The sequence below is a fragment of the Moschus berezovskii genome, chromosome 9, assembly GCF_049115385.1.
Source record: "Moschus berezovskii isolate FMDL1 chromosome 9, NW_MosBer_1.0, whole genome shotgun sequence".
Lineage (NCBI taxonomy): Eukaryota > Metazoa > Chordata > Mammalia > Artiodactyla > Moschidae > Moschus > Moschus berezovskii.
In genome coordinates this window covers 104,198,974-104,222,957 of record NC_142468.1, presented here as the reverse complement: position 1 = coordinate 104,222,957, position 23,984 = coordinate 104,198,974, and the positions used below count along the sequence as shown (strand labels likewise).

The 23,984-nt window shown below is 39.6% G+C and overlaps 1 protein-coding gene and 2 pseudogenes across 12 annotated transcripts in view; 2 read left to right on the top strand and 1 right to left on the bottom strand.

Moving 5' to 3' along the window:
* Window positions 1-16,690, bottom strand: part of LOC148776862 (olfactory receptor 11G2-like) — a 69,873-nt gene extending 53,183 nt beyond the window's left edge. For 5 of the 12 annotated variants that reach the window (XR_016038313.1, XR_016038316.1, XM_088840073.1 and 2 more), the window contains exon 1: window positions 16,332-16,690. Coding sequence is in view for 1 of the 12 variants with exons in the window: in XM_088840069.1 (XP_088696195.1) it covers window positions 16,343-16,358 (16 nt within the window). In the remaining 11 variants the exon portion in view is untranslated. Of the gene's footprint in view, window positions 1-11,784; window positions 12,896-16,331 lie in introns of those variants that run through there. The other 7 variants (XR_016038312.1, XR_016038317.1, XM_088840068.1 and 4 more) reach the window with 4 other exon arrangements.
* Window positions 822-1,757, top strand: LOC148776863 (olfactory receptor 11G2-like; annotated as a pseudogene).
* A 939-nt stretch (window positions 16,691-17,629) lies between the features above and the next one.
* On the top strand, window positions 17,630-18,687 carry LOC148776861 (olfactory receptor 11G2-like; annotated as a pseudogene).
* The last annotated feature ends 5,297 nt before the right edge of the window (window positions 18,688-23,984 follow it).

Here is a 23,984-nt window from a genome sequence, read left to right as displayed (position 1 = left end):
AGGTTCAAACTTCTCTGGCTATTATACCCATATAAGTGAAAGTGAAAGTTGCTCAGTCGTGTCCGACTCTTTGTGACCCCATGGACTGTAGTCCATGGAACTCTCCAGGCCAGAATACTGGAGTGGATAGCCTAAACCTTCTCCAGAGGATCTTCCTGATCCAGGAATTGAACCGGGGTCTCCTGCATTACAGGCAGATTTGTTAACAACTGAGCTATCATGGAAGTCCGTACTTATATAACATAACAGTAATTTTTAAAGCAAGGTGTATTTTTCACATAATCAATTGGGAATGTAAGTTTTTTAAAAATGGAAGCATAAATAAATTAGTGTATTTATTTGATTTACCAAGAGTCTATAGTATTTTAGTTAAATAGGGAGGAGAGCTTATGGACCTTGTAGTGATTATCAAAACGATAGATAATCCACGTCCAGCTTAATGGTAGCAGTGACATTTAATGACTACCTTTCTGAAGCTTATTAGTGCTACTTGAGTTAAACAAAGGTGGCCAGTTAAGGTGTTTAATGATTCATTTCTATCTCTATTTTTCTTACAGGCTAAAATTGGAAGAAAATGTTCTAGAAGAACTATTTAAAGTGAAGTAATATTTAAGTAATATTATCAGTGGTGCTATTCTGTTTTATATCAATGTTATTTTGAGAAAAATTATTCATATTGACTAAATACTGATATTCCAGTTTATTCTCTACTTATAATGCCACTTACTTCCAATGAGAAATTGAGGGATGAAAAACTGAATAAAACAGACCCTTAACATGCACTTCTGTTTATGTCTGTGCACATTACAGGTTAGAGGAAAATGCATGTTTTGCATAACAAGAGTGTCACTGCTACCTTTCATGAATTCATCCTGCTGGGTTTCTTGTGTAGCCAAGAAATAGAGATTCTCCTTTTTGTTTTATTCTCCATCATCTACCTCTTGACCTTGTTGGGCAGCAGTGCTATTATCTGTGCTGTGTGGTGGGACCAGCAACGCCACACTCCCATGTATATTTTATTGGCCAACTTCTCATTCCTGGAGATCTGCTACATCCATTCCAGTGTGCCCAGCATGTTGTTCAACTTCCTATCCAAGACCAAGACCATCTCCTATCATGGCTGTATCCTACAGTTCCACATCTTCCTCTCTCTTTGTGCCACAGAACTCTTCTTCCTGGCCCTTATGGCATTTGACAGATATGTTGCCATCTGCCGTCCATTGCACTACCCAACCATAATGACCAGGAAAGTCTGTGGAACCCTTGTGTCTGCTTCCTGGGTGGGTGGATTCTTATGGTTAGTTACACCTGCTGCTCTTATCTCCCAAGTTCCGTTCTGTGGTTCAAATGTCATTGATCACTCCCTCTGTGATCTTGGGGCGATGCTGGCCATATCATGTGTCCCTGTCCCCAGGACAGCTCTGACTTGCAGCACTTTCAGTGCTGGGATCACATTCGTCACTTGGTTCCGCACTCTTGTGTCCTGCACTCTGGGACTTCGAGCTGTGGCTCAGGTCCCCAAAGGCTCACATGGGAGAAGAGCTTCTCCACACGCACCTCCCACCTGACAGCTGTGTTCCTTCTCACGGCTCAGTCTCAATGCTGTGTGTAAGCCCAGGGGAGCCGGTCAGCCGGGGCTGCAGAAGTTCCTGACCATGTTGTGCTCAAGTGCAACTCCACTTTTAAATCCTCTGATCTGCAGCGTCAGGAATGAGGAGATGAAGGTTGCTCTGAAGAAAATTATGGGTAAACTTTAGAAATAACTCCTGAATGGGACACTTTGGTGAGCTAAACAGTCCTAACTTTTTAGGACTGTTGTAAAGAGTCAAGGAAAACTATACTTAAAAGTAATAAATGTTACTAGATCTAAAATAAATATTTCCAGAGGAGAATTTCTTAAAATTCAAAGTCTTTTCTATTATTTACTGATTGAGTGACTAGTTATTTATCTGTTTTCCTAATTTTAACTGGAGAAGACGAAGTTAAATCATATCCCCATTAAAGAGTGTTTGAGATTGAGTGAGTTAATATATGAAAACATTTGTAACAGTGCTTGGCACTCAATAAATATTTTATTATAATGTTGGTAATATATTATTATCAATAAAAATTGTACCAAAATTTATCCTTATTTATTGTTGCCAAGTATGAGTTTCAGCAGTTTCTTTTTTCCCAAACTTAAAAAATTATTATTTTTATTATTAAAGTATAGTTGATATGCAGTTTTATATTATTTTAGCTACACAAAGCAGTAATTCAATATTTTTATAGATAATGCTCAATTTAAAGTTATTGTAAAATAGCAACTATAGTTGCCTACGTTGTGCAATATGTCTTTGAAGCTTATTTAATACATAATTGTTGGTATCTCTTAATCTCCTGTTGTGCCTGTCTGCCCTTCCTTCTCTCTCTACTGGTAACCACTAGTTTGTTCTCTGTATCTGTGAGTCTGTTTCTGTTTTGTTATATTCATTTGCTTGTTTTTAGATTCCACATATAGGTGATAACATACAGTATTTGTCTCTCTCTGTCTGACTTATTAGACTGAGCATAATACCCTCCAGTCCATCAATGTTGTAGCAAATGGCAGGATTTCATTATTTTTTATGGTTAAGTAATATTCCATTAAGGAATCCCAGGTGGCTCAGTGCTAAAGGATCTTCCTGGCAATGCAGGAGAAGTAGGGGATGCAGGCTGAGTGCCTGGGTTGGGAAAATCCCTTGGAGGAGGAAATGGCAACCCACTCCAATATTCTTGACTGGAGAATCCTACAGACAGAGGAACTTGGTGGGCTACAGTCCATAGGGTTGCAAAGAGTCAGACATGATTGATTGAACACGCAGCATGCACACATTTTAGGTATATGTATATTCAGTGTTCTTGCATGGAGAATCCCAGGGACGGGGAAGCCTGGTGGGTTGCTGTCTGTGGGGTTGCACAGAGTCGGACACGACTGAAGCGACTTAGCAGCAGCAGTAGCATACATAGAATATTCATCTTCTTTATCCATTCATCTGTTGATAGACACTAAGGTTGCTTCCACATTTTGGCTACTGAAAAAATGCTGCTATGAACATTGGGTTGCGTATATCTTTTTTAATTAACATTTTCTTTTTCATCAAATATATACCAAGGAATGGAATTGTTGAAAGAGGAGAGTGAAAAAGTTGGCTTAAAGCTCAACATTCAGAAAACTGAGATCATGGCATCTGGTCCCATCACTTCATGGGAAATAGATGGCAAAACAGTGTCAGACTTTATTTTTTTGGGCTCCAAAATCACTACGGATGCTGATTGCAGCCATGAAATTAAAAGACGCTTACTCCTTGGAAGGAAAGTTATGACCAACCTAGACAGCATATTAAAAAGCAGAGACATTACTTTGCCAACCAAGGTCCGTCTAGTCAAGGCTATGGTTTTTCCCGTGGTCATGTATGGATGTGAGAGTTGGACTGTGAAGAAAGCTGATTGCCAAAGAATTGATGCTTTTGGACTGTGGTGTTGGAGAAGACTCTTGGGAGTCCCTTGGACTGCAAGGAGATCCAACCAGTCCATTCTCAAGGAGATCAGTCCTGGGTGTTCGTTGGAATGACTGATGCTAAAGCTGAAACTCCAATACTTTGGCCACCTCATGGGAAGAGTTGACTCACTGGAAAAGACTGTGATGCTGGGAGGGATTGGGGGCAGGAGGAGAAGGGGACGACAGAGAATGAGATGGCTGGATGGCATCACCAATTCAATGGACCTGAGTTTGAGTGAACTCCGGGAGTTGGTGATGGACAGGGAGGCCTGGCGTGCTGCCATTCATGGGGCCGCAGAGTCGGACAGGACTGAGCGACTGAACTGATGGTAGTTCTACTTTTTGTCAAAGTGTTTTCCAAATTGGTTGCACCAATTTACAGTCCCACCACCAGCATACAAACGTTCTTTTTGTCTATATGTTTGCCAACATTTTTGTTTCTAGACTTTTTGATGGTGGCCATGTTGTTAAGTATGAAAAGATGTCTCATTTGTTTTTTTGATTTGCCTTTCTCTGATGATTAGTGGTGCTGAGTACCTTTTCATCTACCTGTTGGCCACCTAGATATCATCTTGGAAAAATGACTATTCACGTCTTCTGTCCATTTTTAATCAGGTTGTTGTTTTTTGAAATTGAGTTGTATGAGCTGTTTATATATTTTGGATTTTAATTGTTTGTTGGTCATATCATTTGCAAATATTTTCTACCATACAGTAGGTTGTGTTTATCTTTTGTCAATGGTTTCCTTTGCTATACAAAAGTTTTATGTTTTATTAGGTCCTATTTATTTATTTTTGCTTTTGTTTCCTTTGCTGTAAGTCACAGATCCCAAAAAGATGCTTTTATGATTTATGGTAAGAGTGTTCTGCCTGTGTTTTCTTCTATGAATTTTATGGTTCTTATCTTTTAAATTATAATTCTTTTATTTTATATAAAGAAAAAGTGCCTATTTAAAACAAGTTTTGAACTTCAAAAGAAGTCTGCGTAAGTGCAAATCAAGAGGAGAATTTTTTGGCATACTCCCCTACATTTCCTTGTCTTATGAAAATAATAATAATTATCTGTTGGACAAAATTGATGAGGACTGTCTTCTGGTTCTGCCTCAGCAAGAAGCTTTCACTCCAAATTTTTAAAAGAATATTTTTGGGGGGTTTTATGTGGATCAATGGCTACCCAGGTGGCACTAGTGGTAAAGAACCTGCCTGCCAGTGCAGGATATGTGAGAGACAAAGGTTCAGTCCCTGGGTTGGGAAGATCCCCTAGAGAAGAAAATGGCAACTCACTACAGTATACTTGCTGGAGAATCCCATGGAGAGAGGAGCCTAGCAGGCTACAGTCCATAGAGTTGCACAGTCTTGGACATGACTGAAGCGATTAAGAGCCCATATGGACCAAATGAAAGATCATTTAAAAATATCTGTAAATTGTTTGATCATACCAAAGTATGATCAAAAGATGAAAGCAACTCAAATGCTCATCAATGGATGAATGAATGAAAAAAATGTGATATACATACAGTGTGATATTTATTCAAGATTAAGAGCCCATATGGACCAAATGAAAGATCATTTAAAAATATCTGTAAATTGTTTGATCATACCAAACATATCACACATACAGTGTGATATTTATTCAAGATTAAGAGCCCATATGGACCAAATGGACCATTAAGAGCCCATATGGACCAAATGGACCATTAAGAGCCCATATGGACCAACCTAATAAAGAGTGGAAATTCTGAAACATGCAGAAACATGGATAGACCAATCACAAAACGACAAATGCTGTATGACTCCATTTATAGAAGTTTCCTGGAGTAGTCAAACTGATAGAGACAGAAACTAGAATAGTGGTCACCACCAGCTTGGGGTAAGGAAATGGGGAATTGTTGTTTAATGAATCTAGAGTTTCAGTTTTGGAAGAAAAAAGTTATAGATTGAATGGTGGTAATTGTTGCTCAACAATGTGAATGTATTTAATGCCACAGAACTGTACACTAAAAAAATTAATTGTAATGTGTCACATTATGTGTATCTTACCATAGTTAAAAATAACTTAAAAATGCAAGGCATACTACCAGTGTCAATTTTTCTGTATTTTATTATTATTGATTCACACTTCCACTGTATGCTTTTTCTGGCAGTCTCTGCAGCTGCAACCTTGTCTTTATTTTCTTCCATGATGTTGCTGTTACAACTTTTTCTCAGTAGAAAAAGCTACTAAGGGTAGGATGCATGCAAACATGCTAAGTTTCTTCAGGCATGTCCAACTGTTTGCAACCCTATGAACTGTATAGCCTACCCATCTCCTCTGTCCATGGGATTCTCCAGGCGAAAATACTGGAGTGGGTTACCATGCCCTCCTCCACGGGATCTTCCTGATCCAGGGATTGAACCCATTTCTTTTATGTCTCCTGCATTGGCAGGAGGGTTCTTTACCACTAGTTTCACCTGGGAAGCCCAAAGGGTAGGATATTTCCCTTGAAATCATGACTACATCTCCACTCCCCAACTCTAATTGTGCTTTGTCCTTCAAGGTGCCCTTTTGTCATCAAAGAGTAAACCAAAAGGGCACCTTGGAGGACAGAGCAAGGAAGTCTCTCCCCTTCTTCCAAATGTAGATTTCCGCCTCAGGAATTTCTTTCACCCTTTGTGCACATAATTGTTAGACACTGTACTAACTGACCAGGAATAACTTTAAAGAAAGGAATAATTTTGCATCTGAGATAGGTATGTAAGGTCAAGTCCACCTGAGATGTGCAAACTCTTGACACCTGAAAGAATTTTCTCTGAGGCTGCCCAGTGTTACCCACTCTTCAGGTATCCCAGGCAGAGCCTGTGTTGAATCTCAGAAATACTTCCTACCTGAGCCAACTGGATTCACCCTCCTCCACTGTGAGCCACAGTTTTGATGTGTATGAGTTCAAGGAGGAAGAGAGCACCTCCTCTGTTTCTATTCTCAGGACACGTAAGGCTAAAGCAGAGCTGTCCAATAGAAATAGGTGGGCCACACACGCAAACAACATGCATAAGGTACATTTTTCTAGTTACCACATTAAAAAGAAAGAGTAAATTTCATTTTAATAATCTATCAGCCTAAAACATCATTTCAACATGTAGTCAATATAAAATTATTAACCAGATATCTTGCATTCATTTTTTTCATCCTGCAAACTGGGGTGAATTTTATATACATTAACAGCATGTTTCAGCTTGGATTCACATTTCGGGTGCTCAGTAGCCACATATAGCTAGTGGTTACCATATTAGACAGTGTAGCTCTTGGCTTCCTGCATCCTCCTTTGTAATGAAAGTGGGTGGAAGTGTGGTAAGTTAAGATTAGGAGGTTAGGAGCTTTCATAAGTAACTTTAGATAAATGACTTATTGTGTTTTCTTTACTCTCCCTTCCTCTTTGTCCTCTTCCTCTGAAGGGAGGCTGAAATTCAAAACATAACTTTTAGAGGAGAGAGAGGAATAAAAACCTTGAAGTGGCAAAAGAGACAAGGAGGGCTGCCAGTAAAGTCAGGTCAGGGCCACTTTGAGAAAAATAGCACAGTGGAATTGTATTGATGTTTCCCACAGTGATGGTTGTAGAAAGGGGTTGGTAGGGAGGGAGAAGAGGCTAACTTATTAGGAGATGCAAGAGTTTACGGCCTCCTCTTTAGTCTTGCTGATGGTGGTATATAGACCAGAGGATATGCCTTTTTATACAAAGAACTAAGAGGTCTAAATGTTCTAAGTAGTACATTTGACATTGAGATGCATAGGTGTTCTGGAGGAACTCTTGACTTGTGGGGCCACAGATGTGTTAACAATTCAATTTAAAAAAAAAAATTGTTGAGAGAGAGGAATGCATAAGGTGCCAGAGCACAGAGCAGTGTTGGACTAAGAGCACAGGTTTGGGGGTGTAGGTGGGAAGTGCCAGAAAAGTGCTCACAGAGAAGCTGATGTTTCAGCTGAGTTTTGAATGATGAGTTGGAAGTTTTCTAGATAGAAGTCAGGGAATGATGGTAGTTGGTAATGTTACAAACAGTAAAAGAAGCATATAGAACATTCCTAATATATAACTGAATTACACAGTGAGTGTGGGGCTCCTGAAAGGAGATGAACTTAAACATGCAGGAAGTTAGATATGCTAAAGATGTTGAACTTGATCCCATAGGTGGGAAGGAAATATATAGGGATAGAAAGCAAAAGAGATGACAAGATTTGCATTTTAGAAAATCTGGCATCTTTAAGTTTAGGTATTATTCTGTTTAATGCCAAAAAACAGCTTCTTCTCTCACCAAGTATGTCATAAGCTATCAGGTTAACTTTAAGGAGAAGATGAATTCAAATTAATTTCATTATCTCAATCTTCTGAGAATTTCACAATTCCCCTTAAAAATACTGCTGATGTCTCAGAGTGTTACAGAGTCAAGTTAGTAACAGATCCAATGAGTTCTGAAGGATCATATACCCCCAATGCGTGCACATTGAAATAGCATGAGAATTGCCTTGGTTCTATAATGGCTTGTGAATAGTTAATACAGTTCCCCAGGTCTTTATTTGGGGGGATCACTAGCTCTGTGTTCTTGAGGATCTAGAATGTTTGAATGGTAGCCATTGGGTCACCTTAGAGGAAAAGATAGACTTAAGGGTATGTTCATGTTCTCTCAGTTGACGTCGACATAGATCATCACACTGGAGGCATGAAATAGTGTTGCTACACTTATTTATAAAGTCTGGTTTGAAGAAACAGGCTAGCAGCACAGTACACAGCTTTGGTGCTAAGAACAGAGGGAAAGGTAACGTTAATGAAGAAAGTCCTGGAACTTTTTGGAGGGCAATGTGACCAAAATTTAAAATATATTCACTGTATGACTCAAAATTTTTGTTTTTCTGGATTTGTTTTTCATATACAGTTTCCTTAATTTCTCCCTGTTATGGTAAATTAGAAAGTTGGATGGAATTATTCTGTACATATATACACTATGATACAGTTGTCGGCTTAAAAAATATAGCCACAACCTGAAAGGAGACAGTTATTTTATTTGGTGGGAATGTTTAGGACTCAGAGCTCAGGAGACAGGCAGGAGGGGAACAAAGGGAGCAGGCAGTTTGAAAGCATTCTATGTATGGGAAGAGGCAAGCCTCTGGGCTCACTGAATTCATTCCTTTCATATGCACCTCAGCTATCCCAGGCCAATCCTGCTTCCTTGTTCACCTTGCTTCTTGCATTTCCCCTGCCCCCCAGCACCCCTACCCGCACCTCAGCAATCATTGTAAGGGTGGCAGCATTTTCTGGATTACAATTTTAGGAGTCCTTATTCACAGGGAGGCCTGGCGTGCTGCAGTCCACGGAGTCACAAAGAGTCAGACACAACTGAGCGACTGAACTGATTCACATTTTGAGGTCAGATTCACATTTTGAAGAAATAGGCTGTGACATTTCTTGTTTATTAACATGGCAGGAGATATTTTCATTTCACATAGTCAACCATGGATTGATTTCTTTATATATTTATCAAAATATAAATATTTGATTCAGTCAGTTACATTTTGGTTCTCCAAACAAAGTTCTTTTGTAGTGGGTCGCTTGAAAGATGTTTATTTACTACTCATTTAAATCCCAAACAGGTATTCCTACTCCACAGGAGACTGTTCTTCATGTGATGATTCTGGAACTTAGGTTTTTCCATCTTGGGCTTTGCCATCTTCAAAACTCAGTTTCTTGGGTCAACATGCTCAATCACATCAGAGATCGTCAAGGATTTTGTATGGGTAAGGCCTGAAGTATTGCACATCAGCTTTAAATACATCATAACAAGTATGCACACCTATGCTGCAAGGAAGGCTTTGAAAAAAACTGTTGAGTTGAAGAAGAGAAAATGGATTTGTTGCAGTTATGGACAGGACTGAGCGACTGAACTGAACTGAACTGATACAATTAATGTCTCAACTTCTTGGTTGACCAATACCTATCTTGTTTGACCTATATGTGGAAATAAGGAGTTTTGTAAGGAGTAGAGACAGCTCTGTGGGATAGGCTTGTGTGTGTGTGTGTGATTTCCTCAGTTCTGTCTCATCACAACAAAAATTTGAAGTGATGGACCAACATTACAGCCCTCGGATAGACCGTGTCACAGCTCTTGGACAGATCAGTGTTACAGCTCAGTTTTATTTAGAAAATAAAGGAAAATACATCCTTGAGCTGTGATGGAATGCCGACCCAAAAGACTGAAGAGAAAGAGAGAGACCCCCAGTCCTTTGGCTCCTCTTTTTATATGTTTTTCTCCTCCCCCTGGGTCTGCCCTATGTAGATTGAGCTAGCCAGGAGTGCTGTTTGTTTTCCCTGAGGTCCTCACTCTGGTCCTTGGACCTTCCTTTGTTTGGGGGCCTTTCCCTTCTTTGTCTTTTAGCCACCACCCTTCTGGACTCCTTTTTCCTGTTTTAATACTTAACAGGCTCATTTTGGATTTAGTGGATGAGATCTTTAAATTGCATTTGGACCACAAGAATGGGAAACTCTAGGTCTAACAAAGGTTGAAGGTAATGGTACATATCATGTCAAAAACCTTTGTTAGCTAAGAAGTAATTTATAAAGTTAGGAGACACAGCTCTTGAGGGGGCAATAATGTGTGAGCCTAGAACACTTGGGTGTGTGTGTTTGCACGTACGTGTGTTTGCACGTGAGTCTACATATAAGCGTGTGCACACGCATGGGGTTTTTATCTCCAGTTTGATCATCACTGAAGATGAAACGTTCTTGAGTCTGTATGATGCTTATTAATTGCTTCCATTGCTCCTGGGGTTGAGATCTCCAGAGACAGGCTTCAGAGTCTGGAAGGAATAAATAATGAGAAGCAGAGAGATTTGTGGTATATTCTACTCTCTGAGTAAAACCTGAAAGGAATCTTTGTGAAGAAAGGTACCTGAAGATGTTTTACAAAGGAGTTGACACCTTGGACTCCTGGGAAGCATGAGGATAAATGTATATGGGCATATGGAACAGTCACTTATTTCCTATGTCTTGATGTCCATTTTATTTTGTATATTAACATGAGAAAGCATAAATTTTCATGATTGCTTTCATTTACAAATACTGTTCCTATTACAAAAATCTTAATAGACGTGGAATTAACAATTTTTTTGTCAAATTGTCATTTTGTGTTTTACAAGTTGTCTTCAAAAGAACTGTATTTTTAGCAGACAGGAAAATGGAAACTTTTTTCTTGAAGACTTGGGCAATAATGTAGATGAGTCTCTTGTCTTCTGTTCTCTTTCACACGGATGACAACATAGCAAATCAACACCCATTTTGTGTGGCTTGTGAGAGAAGAAAACTTTGTAAGTAGAAGCTAATTTACTTAATGAAATATGGAGATTCAAAAGAGTCAAAAGAAAATGGGACTGGGGAATCAAGTAGGATTCTTTACAGTCTAAGCCACCAGGAAAGCCCTCTGAGACATACCCAAAGACAAAAACAGGAGTGTCTGTTCAGTGTGTTGGTCTATGGGAACTGAAGGGCTCTGAGCATGTGTCTATTGTGCTGAGGGTGGCTGTTTGCTCCGAGGCATCCCAGGTGAAGGACAATCAGAAGACAGCTAAAGAATATTACTGTGGAAAATGAAAAGTAAGATCTCTCTTTTCTGTCTTCCTCCTGTGCTCCTTGAGCAATATTTAATTACCTCTGCTTATTTTAAAGACCAGGAGATTAGGTTTCTACCACTGCCCATCTCTTGAAACCAACCCTGGTATCTTTTTGCACATTTATTACCCATGGTCCGGTTCTTCACCCGTTCTCCTTGAGTTATCAAAACAGCTTTCTAATAATTTCTTGTTGATTTCATCAGCCTGTAATTGTCTGGTGAATTGTCTTGTGAATGCAGCTTCCATAAACTCTTGATCACTTTACTGTTCTACTAGAGCAGCTCCAGATTTCCACTGACTAGCAAATTAAGCCCAAACGAGTCAGACTGGCAGTGAGTCCTCTGCTTTGAGGCCCTATCTTTGTACCTAATATCTGACTATATCTTTACAGATATTCTAACTTCCACTCTTGGATTGTTCTGTGAACATAATTTCTTGTATTCAAATCTTTTCATATTATATGCTATTGATATTCTGCCTCCATCACTGATCATGGAAATGTGTGTTTTTCCAAGGTCCATCACCCTCTCAAAAGACTTTCTTTCTTTCTTTCTTTTCAACTGAATATAATCGTCATGTCTCACATGATTCAGAAACCAGTACTCGAGAAAATAAGCACCACACTCGGGGAGTTGGAGAACTCACATTTATTATGCCGGTGGGCCCAGAGAAGTTAACACTCCAGGCTCTGAGCCCCAAACAAAGGGGTTGCAGAATTTTTATACACGGACAGGCCTGATTAAGTTGATTTGCAGGCTTGTGGGGGCTGGGCGATTGCAAAAAACAGTACAGGGGTGAATGAGATAAGAGCCAGTTTCTAGTATTGTGAGTCCCCACTTTCTGAGACCTAAGTGATCCAGACTTTGCAAGGAGCAAGCTGAGTTACAGAGGCAGAAGAAGCAGGAGGTTATGTAAAATTTTAACTTTTCTTCTTCATTCCCTCTCTTGATGCTTCTATCACTCATTGCAGAAAGCATCATCTCATGTTTTGGTAGGACATTCAGAGCTCCCAGTCATTTAGGGGGCTATATTGAGCTCTTAGTATTTGTAACTTTATGAGGGGTTATGAACTGGGTAATATCATTGAGAATACAAGGGCCAAACCAGAGTGCCACAAACAGCATGAAAAGAGGACCTGTTAAAGGGAGAAGCCACGATGCCCAGCTCCAAATATTGTTCCAATTACCCCAGGAATTAGCTCGTTTCTCTCTCCTGTTTGTGATTTGTTCCCTTAGCTGTTGGGCGATGTCCCTATTTCTGATTGGTTTTCATAAAAGCAGCATTCTTCATTCAAAAAGAGGAATAGTCCTCCCTTTTCAACTGTCAGTAGGTCTAGCCCTCTCCTATCCTGTAAAACCACCTCAGCCAAGGAGTCTAGTTGGTCCTGTAATGAAGAGCACAGCAATAATACCAATTAGGGATAGAGGCTAGGGTTGACAATGAAAATCCATTGATATTTTGCTAGCTGGATCCTCAAGCTTCTTTCCTGCATTGACCCGCCAGCTGCTGGAGTGTGGCTGGAGCAAGGCTGAAGAATGCTCAAGCTCCTGCCGTGCATTGACTTGTCAGATTCCGGAGTGACCAGAGCAGGGCTCAGTGTCCTTCGTGGGTGAGGGCCGTTGTCTTTGGAACCAGACCTTGAGGCGGTTTTGGGGGTGCTGAATGCTTTCCAGGTGTCCTCATCACAGGAAGTAGTTGCCTTCTTGACTCTGGTGTGGTGGATCCAAGGGATGACACCTATAACTTTAACAGCAGTAGTGGTTGCCAGGAGAACCGTGTGAGGGCCTTTTCAAACTGGCTGAAGTGTTTGTTTTTTTGGTTTTTTTTTGTCCTAATCTTTAACCCATACCTCATATCCTGGCTGATAGAATGAACCCAATTGCCCAAAGGAATGGGTGTCCTTTCTAAGGTTTCTCCGGCGATATGGAGAAGACTTTTCCAGGGCCTGGAGGTATCAGGACACCTCAGTTCAGCTAGTTGCTGATGGTCTTCCTTGAGTTGTTTATTACTGGGGGTGGTCTCCCATATAAGATCTCAAAAGGAGAATAGCATGAGGACCTAGGGGTGCATTTACGGAGGGAGATGAGAGTGCACAGAATGATAAGGCAGCTTGTTCTAGCCTTGTCTTGGTGTTGGCCGGGGGATATTCTTGTTGCACTACTACTTGGAAAAACAAACTTAACAAGAAAGTTAAAGATATATGACCCAAAGATTAATAGATGTAGGAAAGCTGCTGAGGGGCTAGCCAGGAGAACCAGGTCCAGACACTGATTCATGAAATTAGTGTTTCTCTAGGTATGAGAAGATGCAAGAATTTGTACTCATAAAAATCTTTACCTGAAAACACCTGATAATCTGAAAGCTTGTTTTTTTATTTTACCCCCAGAGCACAGAATGCCTTATTTTTGCATCTCCACCCTGAACTGTCAAGGTGGTGCTGAAGGTCAGCATCTTGTAATGGTCATGATTTAATTTTTGTGGAGGCAACTGGCAAGGGCCAACTTTCAGTCAGCAGGACCCCTTCATAGCCACATATTTGACCAGGTTTTGGGGACATTTCATGGTCATTGTGTCCTGCAGTGCTGGGAAGGCTCATTCCCAGGTCGAGCAAAGATTCCATTGACAGCCCACTCAGTGTGTTGTCACTAGACCAGGCCTTGTAAGTGGCAAAAGCCTGTGGACCATACCTGTCTTACTAGCCTCTTGGTCCAGGAAAATATTTCCTCTTGTTTCTTCTCATATCTAGAGCTACATTGTTACAATATTGATCTCATATGGAACTGCATATCAGCATTTTATCACAGGCTCAGTCACACATTTGGTAACAAGAAATAATCTTCTGAAGCAAGCTACATAGACAATAATATAGCTACCAGTTATTAGTAAAGTCACAAGCAAGAATTTAAGTCAAGAACTTTCATTGTGTATAGCCTCATATACCCCAGGTCATCTGACTCAGTTAAATGATTATATCCGAATGTTAATCTCCTGGTTGTACATCATGAAGCATCTGACCTTTATCTAAAGATTGGTTACCGAGATAAGCTTTAGAAACAACCTTAGAGTCCTTAATTAAGCTTTTAAGCAATATAACATAACAAGGAACTATCTCAGAAGTGTCTTAGTCAGCACAGACCTTAATTAACAAAACTGAAACGTAATTTTTTCTTTTTTTTGGAGAACTCATTGTGAGGGCATTAACACTGTAGTCAGGAAAGGCTTTAACCCATCAGATAAAAATAAGGTCTGTCAGGGAGCTGGGAAAAGCCACATGGCTGCGTAGGATTCCCATAGCCCTGGTTGTTTGACTTTTAGCTGTTGTTTAACCATTTTTAATTTCCTGATTTAGGAGCAGACTATTGCCATGTTTTAAGGACATCAAGATAGCAAAATCTAACAGTGAGGGTTTTTTTTTTTTTTTTTTCTGTAGAAGCAGAATGAGCTTTGTCTACAAGTAGCATAATCTTAAATATGTTTATTTACTTTACCAAAGTAAGAAAAAGATTTTGAAAACAAATGTAAATCACTTAAAAGCAAAGAAATTCATAACCTGTAAAGGAGCATTCTAAGAAAACTTTGTTCTCTAAACAGAGAGAAGACCAAATTCCAGTCTGGTACCAGCTTATTGTTAATAACAAAATTTATTTATCTGCTTAATCTTAGAAAGTCTTTCCCATAAATTTTGAAGAACAAGCAGTATTCTTCTAAAAGCATGAGAGTAAAACCATAGAAGGAATGTTTAAAATCTGACTCTATTGCAATTGACAAAGAAACCTGGTTGTAACACTTTAATATGATAACTAGAATTATAATTGACCATATTTATCAGGGCATATAAAATCTAGGTGAATTTCACATAATTTTAGGATATCTTATTAGCAACATCAACCATACAGTATAACCTAAAAAGCTTTATCACCCCTTCAGCAGTACTTCTCATGCAATCGGACATGTCCAGTGAACCCAGGTTGCTTAATAGCTCTCTGGGATGTCTCAGGGGCCCTCTGAAGCACCCCAAAGTTAGCTGGAAGTCAAGTTATTTAGGAAGCTTTGCCGATAAATGTCAAAAGGGTTTATAACACTCAGTCAGGTATGATCATATAAGTCACTGTGAAATAATAGTTATTTACTTATCCAAAAGTAACAAAAGATTTCAAAGGTAAATATAGAACAGATCAATTAAGAGATAAAGAAACTTGAATCTACTATTAAATCAGTTTAACATCTGAAGAAAGTTTGTCCCCTTAACAGAGAGAAAGGCCGAATTCAAATTTTGTACCACCTTACTTTAAACTCATTTAGGTAAACTTAATGAAATTTATTTTAAAGTTAGTCCTAACCACGCACAAAACTTTTTTTCAGGGTCCACTTTCCACAAACTTTTTAATCACTTTCTGTAACAGCCACCTGTTAAGTCAGACCTACTTTCTCTTCCCTTTATAAAATATAATTTTATTTTTTATGCTGTCTTTATTAAAAACATATATCCTACTTTCCTTATTATATTAGCAAACAAATGTTAATACTAGATATTTAATATTGAATACTTCCCAGTTCATGTGAATCTGAAATTTATTTAGGTTAATTTTTCTTATATTTAGAATTGTTTGATTTGTAAGTGCTTACTTTTCTTTAGGCCAATTAAATCAGAACTCACTTACAACTTCAACAATACTCTCAGAAAAAAATACACTGAGATATACATAAATTCAGACAGACAGAGATCTTATTGTTTTCTGTTTGAGATTTAAAATATTTCTTTGACCGCTTTTTTTTCTTTGCTTGAAGTTCTAATTTGTCCAAGGCTGAAGTCTCAGGCAAAGTTGGCTGTGTATTTCAAGGACATGGAAAGTGTTAACTTCAGGCTTTTTCCTAGGCAGGCCTTTTAACAAGCTAGTTGTTTTTAATTGCATATGCAAAAAGAATTGGTTTTGCAGTTTCCAAAAAGAAAAATTTCTCTCACTCTGTTCAATCAGCAATCACGCACTCACAATCATTGAGCGGTTGTCACAATGCCTCCCTTCTCCTGAGTCCCCAGGTTTCCTTAACTGTTGCTCCCTTCCTGGGAGCTCCAACGAGGTGATCAGTATCCTCTTTTACCCGTTGGGGTAGGACCAAGGAGGTGATCAGTCTCCTCTTTTACCCATTGGGGTAGGATCCCAGTTCATGGGGACATTACCGGGGCCTTACTTGATCCTGTGGCCATTCCTGGTGAGCTGGTCCGTCCCTCCAATGAGTCCAGTCAGGGCTTGGCCGTCCGGAGAGTCGGAACACCGGTCCGATAGAGAACCTGGAATACTGTCAGGTGGCATGCCTCCTTGTTAGTCTCGGGGTTCCTTTGCTCCAGCCCAGTGGAACCACCAGTCCTGTGGCTCAAGGGGCCCTTGTGGTTGGAATCTTGCTGAGGCCTCCAGAAATGGTGCAGAAACCAGTACTCGAGAAACCAAGCACCATATTCGGAGAGTTGGAGAACTCAGGTTTATTATGGCGGTGGGCCCAGAGGAGTTAACACGCCAAGCTCTGAGCTCCAAAAATGGGGTTTCAGAGCTTTTATACATGAACAGGCATGATTAAGAGGGTTTGTGGGTTTGAGGGGGCTGGGCGATTGCAAAAAGCAGGACCAGGGTGAGTGAGATAAGCTCCAGTTCCTAGTATTGTGAGTCTCCACTTTCTGAGACCTACATGATCCAGAGTTTGCAAGGAGGAAGCTGAGTTACAGATGCAGAAGGAATAGGAGGTTATGTAAAATTTCAACTTTTCCTCTTCAACATAACCACGAAAATTTTCTTATGTCCCATTACACTGTTAACTATGTCAGCAGCAGCACTACAACATAGGTGGAGGGCTGCTAACATCCAGTCCATATTCCATATTAGCTCCCCATGAAGTTGCCACAAATAAACACACAGTCTAAGCAAAATCAGTTTCCTTGCAAATGAGATTCCAAGGTAAATACCCTTGTCATTGTAGTGCTTGCATGCTCAGTTGTGTGCGACTCTTTGTGACCTCATGGATTATAGCCTGCCAGGCTCCTCTGACCATAGGATTTTTCAGGCAAGAATACTGGAATAGGTTGCCATTTCCTCCTTCAGGGGATCTTCCCGACCCAGGGATTGGATGCGCGTCTCCTGCGTCTTCTGCGTTGACAGGAGGATTCTTTACCCACTGAGCCACCTGGAAATTCCCTTAGATCTCTTCTAATCAGATTCAAACTCCCTCTGTATAGAAATTCTAGAGCCCCTAATGTATTGTTTGAAGTTGTTTTGAGCAAAAGATGTCTGACATAGCTTCCGAAGAGTAGGGACTCTGCTTTTTTGTTCATTCTTTCCCTATTTCCTAAAACAGTGTCTGGCAATAGTATGTGCAAAATAAATATTTGTTGAATAAACAAGGAAGGAAGGAGAAAAAGAGGAAAGAAAAACTCACTTTTCCAGAGGGAAAATAGCAATATAAAAAACCCCATATGTTTATGGAAAAGAAACATTTCTCTTCACCAAAAATTGGAAAAAATATAGATATTTCTGTGATTCTCATCGTCTCTTGTCACTTCCACAGGTCCGACGAATGAGGACCTTGGAGACTAATACCTCTGGGTCTGTGAGTGAGTTCATTCTCCTGGGCTTCCCCTGCCTCAGAGACATCCAGATCCTCCTCTTTGTGCTCTTCCCCATCATCTATTTTCTGATCCTCCTGGGGAACGCAGCCATCATCTGTGCTGTGTGGTCAAGCCGGAAGCTCCATACACCCATGTACATCCTCCTGGCTAACTTCTCCTTCCTGGAGATCTGCCATGTCAGTTCTGATGTGCCCAAAATGTTGGCCAACATCATCTCCCAGACCAAGAGCATCTCCTACGCTGGCTGCCTGCTCCAGTTCTACTTCTTCTTCTCCACTCCATGTGTGCGGCCGAGTGTTTATTTCTGTCAGTGATGTCTTTTGATCGATTTCTTGCCATCTGTAGACCTTTGCATTATCCTATCACTATGACCCACCGCTTGTGTGTGTTTTTAGTGGTCTTCTTCTGGGCAGGTGGCTTTCTCTGGTTATTGACCCCTTTGATTCTAATATCTCAAATGCCCTTCTGTGGTCCAAACACTGTTGACCATTTTCTCTGTGATCTGGCACCTTTGCTGGCACTGTCCTGTGCTCCAGTATCTGGAATTAGGCTGATTTGTGGTATCATGAGCTCTCTAATCATCCTGCTCACCTTCCAGTACATTCTTGGCACTTACTTTTGTGTCCTTAGTGTGGTGCTACAGATGTCCTCAGGCTCAGGAAGGCAGAAGGCTTTCTCTACTTGTGCCTCCCACCTTGCTGTGGTATCCCTCTTCTATGGCTCAGTCATGGTGATGTATGTTAGCCCAGGTTCTGGCGAATATCCAGGGATACAGAAATTTGTGACCTTGTTCTATGCTTTGGCAACCCCTTTCTTTAATCCCCTGATCTACAGCTTCCGGAACAAAGATATGGAAGAAGCACTAAAAAATCTTTTGAGTGTTTTACTGAAGGAAATCTTTAAAGGCTCCAAAAGTTGAATTTAACATAATGCATAATTCATGTTTAGGAGGATGCAAGATCATGAGATGAATGAGATTATGTTTTTTTCCTTTCATTTTATTTCCATACATTGGGAAGATGGCTTTGAAAAGTCCATTAGACCCATGATTTAACTCCTAGGAAGTTATTATTCATGGTCCAGATATGTTTGTACCTTAGATTTAGTTGTTTTGAACAGTTTAATAAGATTTTCACATAGTTCTCTTTTGGTATACATTACATTTTGCTGACTTATCTCAACATCCTCAAATTCTGCCTTCATCAAAGCCAGTTCGATTTTTTAGGGCATAGCAAATGCTAAAGTATTGCAATCATATGAATATTTAGCTAGTAATCCTTCAGATAACCAGATTACCAGATTTTTAAACAAAATGCTCAATATCAGAGAAAATTTAGCAGAATTTCTTTTGTGTATCCCATTATTTTAAGTATTGTTTTGGGCACCAACAAGGGTCCTTAGTAAGATTATGTTGTCTTGATCGACTCTCCACATTTTGCCAATACTGTCACTTTAGGAGGCAGGTCCTTGTCTTCCATATGCAGATACTTGAAGATCAGTTCATATTCAGTGTAAGCCAGAGGTGTAGACTTTGTCAGATCACTACAAACCAGCGCACAGTGCACTTATTATTTTTTTTAATTTATTTTAATTGGAGGTTAATTCCAATATTGTGGTGGTTTTTGCCATACATTCATGAGAATCAGACATGGGTGTACATGTGTTCCCCATCCTGAACCCCCTCCCACCTCCCTCCCCATCCCATCCCTCAGGGCCATTCCAGTGTACCAGCCCTGAGCACCCTGTCCCATGCATCGAACCTGGACTAGAGATCTATTTCACATATGATAATACCCATGTTTCATGCTATTCTCTCAAATCCTCCCACCATCGCCTTCTCCCACAGAGTCTAAAAGTCTTCTTTACATCTCTTTTGCTGTCTTGCATATAGGGTTATCATAACCATCTTTCTAAATTCCATAAATATGTGGTGATAGACTTTATTGGTGTGTTTTTTTTCTGACTTACATCACTCTGTATAATAGGCTCCAGTTTCATTCACTTCATTAGAACTGATTCAAATGCATTCTTTTTAATAGCTGAGTAATATTCCATTATGTATATATACCACAGCTTTCTTATCCATTTGTCTGCTGATGGACGTCTAGGTTGGATATTGTAAACAGTTCTGTGATGAACATTGGGGTACACGAGTCTTTTTCAATTCTGGGTTCCTCAGTGTGTATGCCCAGCAGTGGGATTGCTGGGTTGTATGGGAGTTCTATTTCCAGTTTTTTAAGAAATCTCCACACTGTGCTCCATAGTGGCTGTACGAGTTTGCATTCCCACCAACGGTGTAAGAGGGTTCCGTTTTCTCTGCACCCTCTCCACCATTTATTGTTTGTAGACTTTTTGATAGCAGCCATTCTGACCGGCATGAGATGGTACCTCATGGTGGTTTTGATTTGCATTTCTCTGATAATGAGTGATGGTGAGCATCTTTTCATGTATTTGTTAGCCATCTGTATGTCTTCTTTGGAGAAATGTCTGTTTCGTTCTTTGGCCCACTTTTTGATTGGGTCGCTTATTTTTCTGGAATTGAGCTGTGGGAGTTGCTTGTATGTTTTTGAGATTAATTCTTTGTCCGTTGCTTCGTTTGCTATTATTTTCTCCCATTCTGAAGGCTGTCTTTTCACCTTGCTTATAGCTTCTTTCATTGTGCAAAAGCTTTTAAGTCTAATTAGGTCCTATTTGTTTATTTTTGCTTTTATTTCCATTACTCTGGGAGGTGGATCATTGAGGATCCTGCTATGATTTACGTAGAGAGTGTTTTGCCTATGTTTTCCTCTAGAGTTTTATGGTTTCTGGTCTTACATTTGGATCTTTAAATCCATTTTGAGTTTATTTTTGTGTATGGTGTTAGAAAGTGTTCTAGTTTCATCCTTATATAAGTGGTTGACCAGTTTTCCCAGCAGCACTTGGTAAAGAGATTGTCTTTTCTCCTTTGGATATTCTTGCCTCCTTTGTCAAAGAAAAGGTGTCCGTAGGTGTGTGGATTTATCTCCGGGCTTTCTATTTTGTTCCATTGATCTATATTTCTGTCTTTGCTGTGCACTTATTTTCATGTAGTTCTCTACAAACTTCTCTGAGTCCCTCAGAGGTATTTTCTACTAATTTCTTGTTTTCTAAAATAGGAACTTAATTTACAGTATTGCACTTCATGAGGAAACCTTAGGCTAAAATTTTGTTATGGAATAGCTTCAGCACTAACTTTGATTTCAAACTTAATCAAACATCAGAAAACTCCTGCTGGATATTTTTGCATGAAGATGCATTTCAAGTTAGATGTCTAATCCTAACGTTTTAATCTTTTAGATTAGCTCTAGTCATACTTACTTGTCACCGACTCGATGGACATGAGTTTGAGTGAACTCCGGGAGTTGGTGATGGACAGGGAGGCCTGGCGTGCTGTGATTCATGGGGTCGCAGAGAGTCGGACACGACTGAGCGACTGAACCGAACTGAACTGAACTGAATACTATTTGTCAATGGCTCCACTGAGCTATGCTGCTGCTAAGTCACTTCAGTCGTGTCCGACTCTGTGCGACCCCATAGACGGCAGCCCACCAGGCTCCCCCATTCCTGGGATTCTCCAGGCAAGAACACTGGAGTGGGTTGCCATTTCCTTCACCAATGCATGAAAGTGAAAAGTGAAAGTGAAGTCGCTTAGTCGTGTCCGACTCGTAGCGACCCCATGGACTGCAGCCCACCAGGCTGCTCCATCCATGGGGTTTTCCAGGCAAGAGTACTGGAGTGGGCTGCCATTGCCACTGAGCTATAGCTTGAACTGAAAGTCTTAACATTTACTTTTTTGAAATTGAAGTATAATTTTGTTACAATGTTGTGTTAGTTTCTGCTGTATAGGGAAGTGCATCAGCTATATGTATACATATGTCCCCTTCTTGGATCTCACAAAATGAAATAGTGTGGTGTTTACCAAGAATAAGTGTAGACCAGTAGAATATAATATATGACTTAAATATGTCTGATTATTAAAGAGATTTTAATATAAAATATAAATGTTTTTCATATTGGTGAGAAAGTTCTGAAAAAAATGTTAACAATCAACAAGGAATCTAGTTCTAATTTTCTGTGAGTGTTGTTTTTCAAAAGGCACCTCTAATTTAACCATCTTAACCCAGGGAATATATAAATACAGTCAGCCCTCTGTATTTGTAGTTTCTGAATCTGTGGATTCAAGGAACTAAGGATCAAAAATACTAAAAAAAAAAAAAAATGCCAGAAATTTCCAAAAAGAAAAACTTGAATTTGTTGTGCACAAGCAACTATTTTCATGACATATACATTGTGTTTATAACTACTTACATAACGTTTACATTGTATTAGGTATTATAAATAACCTAGAGATGCATTGGAAAAGGAAATGGCAACCCACTCCAGTGTTCTTGCCTGGAGAATCTCAGGGACAGGGGAGCCTGGTGGGCTTCCGACTACGGGGTCACACAGAGTCGGACACGACTGAAGTGACTTAGCAGCAGCGCAGAGATGGGTTAAAGTACACAGGATGTGCTTAGGTTACATGCAAATACGATGCCATTTTATGTAAGGAAATTGAGCATTCTCAGGTTTTAATATCTGTTTAGGTTCCTGATATTCTTTCTCTTTCGTGATTTTCTCGCAAATACAAATAAGAGTAAAGACATCACCTTGGGAGAGGATGAGTGAGTGGAGTACTTTGAGAATGCAGGAAAATATATCCTTGTAACATAAATAATCTTTCCTGTTATTAAGAAGAAGGTAGAATTGACAAGCTTGACAACTTATCTCAAAAAAAGAGCGAACAATTTCTGGCCACTGCCCTATTTAATAAGTAGAAATCTTGCCCATGATTTTTACATTATACGTCTCATATTTAAACTGTTCTCTTACACGAAAGTTGGGCTTTTCTGCTGGCTCAGCAGTAAAGAATCTGCCTGCAACGCAGAAGACACAAGAAACGCGGGTTCAGTCCTGATTTGGGAAGATTCCCTGCAGTAGGACATGACAACCAACTTCAGTATTCATGCTGAGAGAAGCCCATGTACAGAGAAGCCTGGCAGGTTACGGTCCATGGGGCCATAAAGACTCGGACACAACTGAAGTGACTGAGCACGGCACATACACAAAAGTTAGATTTAATTAGCAGTATCCGAATTTTCAGTGAAGGTGATGCTTCCATGGGAAAACCTGGAATTAAAATGTAAAGATTTATGTACGTATTTATATATACCAGAGGAATCTGCTTTGTTGTGTCATGACAGAATAAGACCAACCTATATAAGAATTACGTACATTAAACAGAATTTCTCATACTGTCAAGACCATGACTAGTTTCACTAAATAAAATATAGAAATATACACTTAAAAATGGATGAATAAATATCCAAGTGGAGATTTATAAGTAGACAATTTTATATGCAAGTCCAGAAGTATGAGTTGAAGTTGCAAGTGGAGGTAAAAACCTAAGAAGTATCAACATAATGAAATGGCAACATAATCAACATGAATGGCATTTTAAGCTGTTAGATTCTTTGAGATCTGTCTGAACCAGTGCTGAGACACAAGGTGAACCACAAACAACACATATGTAGTTTTTAATATTTATTAGCCACATAAACAATGATTGAAAGAAATAGGTGAAATTAATTTTGATAATATATTTTAACTCAGTTTATCCCAAAGAGTATCATTTAAATTTATAATCAATTTAAACATTGTTAATGAAACATTTACATTCTTTTATTATACTAAGTCTTCAAAATTGGTGTGTGATTTTACAATTATTACATTCTGCATTAGGATTAGTTACATTTCAAGTGGTCAATAGCCACATGTGGGTTATGGCTGTTGTACTTGACAGTGTATGTATACATAGAGAAAACTGAGGTCTAATTAAGGAGCCCAAAAGTTGTTGAGGTTAAACAAGTAAGTGAATTGTCATTTTTCAGAATACAGTTTCTTTGCTTAGAAGGAATAATTGTCCTCTTATTTCACTGGTTTTCCTATTTTAAATCCCAATTTTGGTGGCAAAACCCCCCACTGAGTCCACTGTATTCTGGAAGGAGTTCTCTCACACATCCGTGTACCACCTCCTTGGAGAAAGTCTTTCCTGAAGAACTGTGTCTTCAGCTTCATTGCCCTAATTTGTTCCAAACTGACAGAAGACCCTGCAAGAGCTGCATGGAAGTCCTCCCTCAGACATCGCTTTTTAGGTGA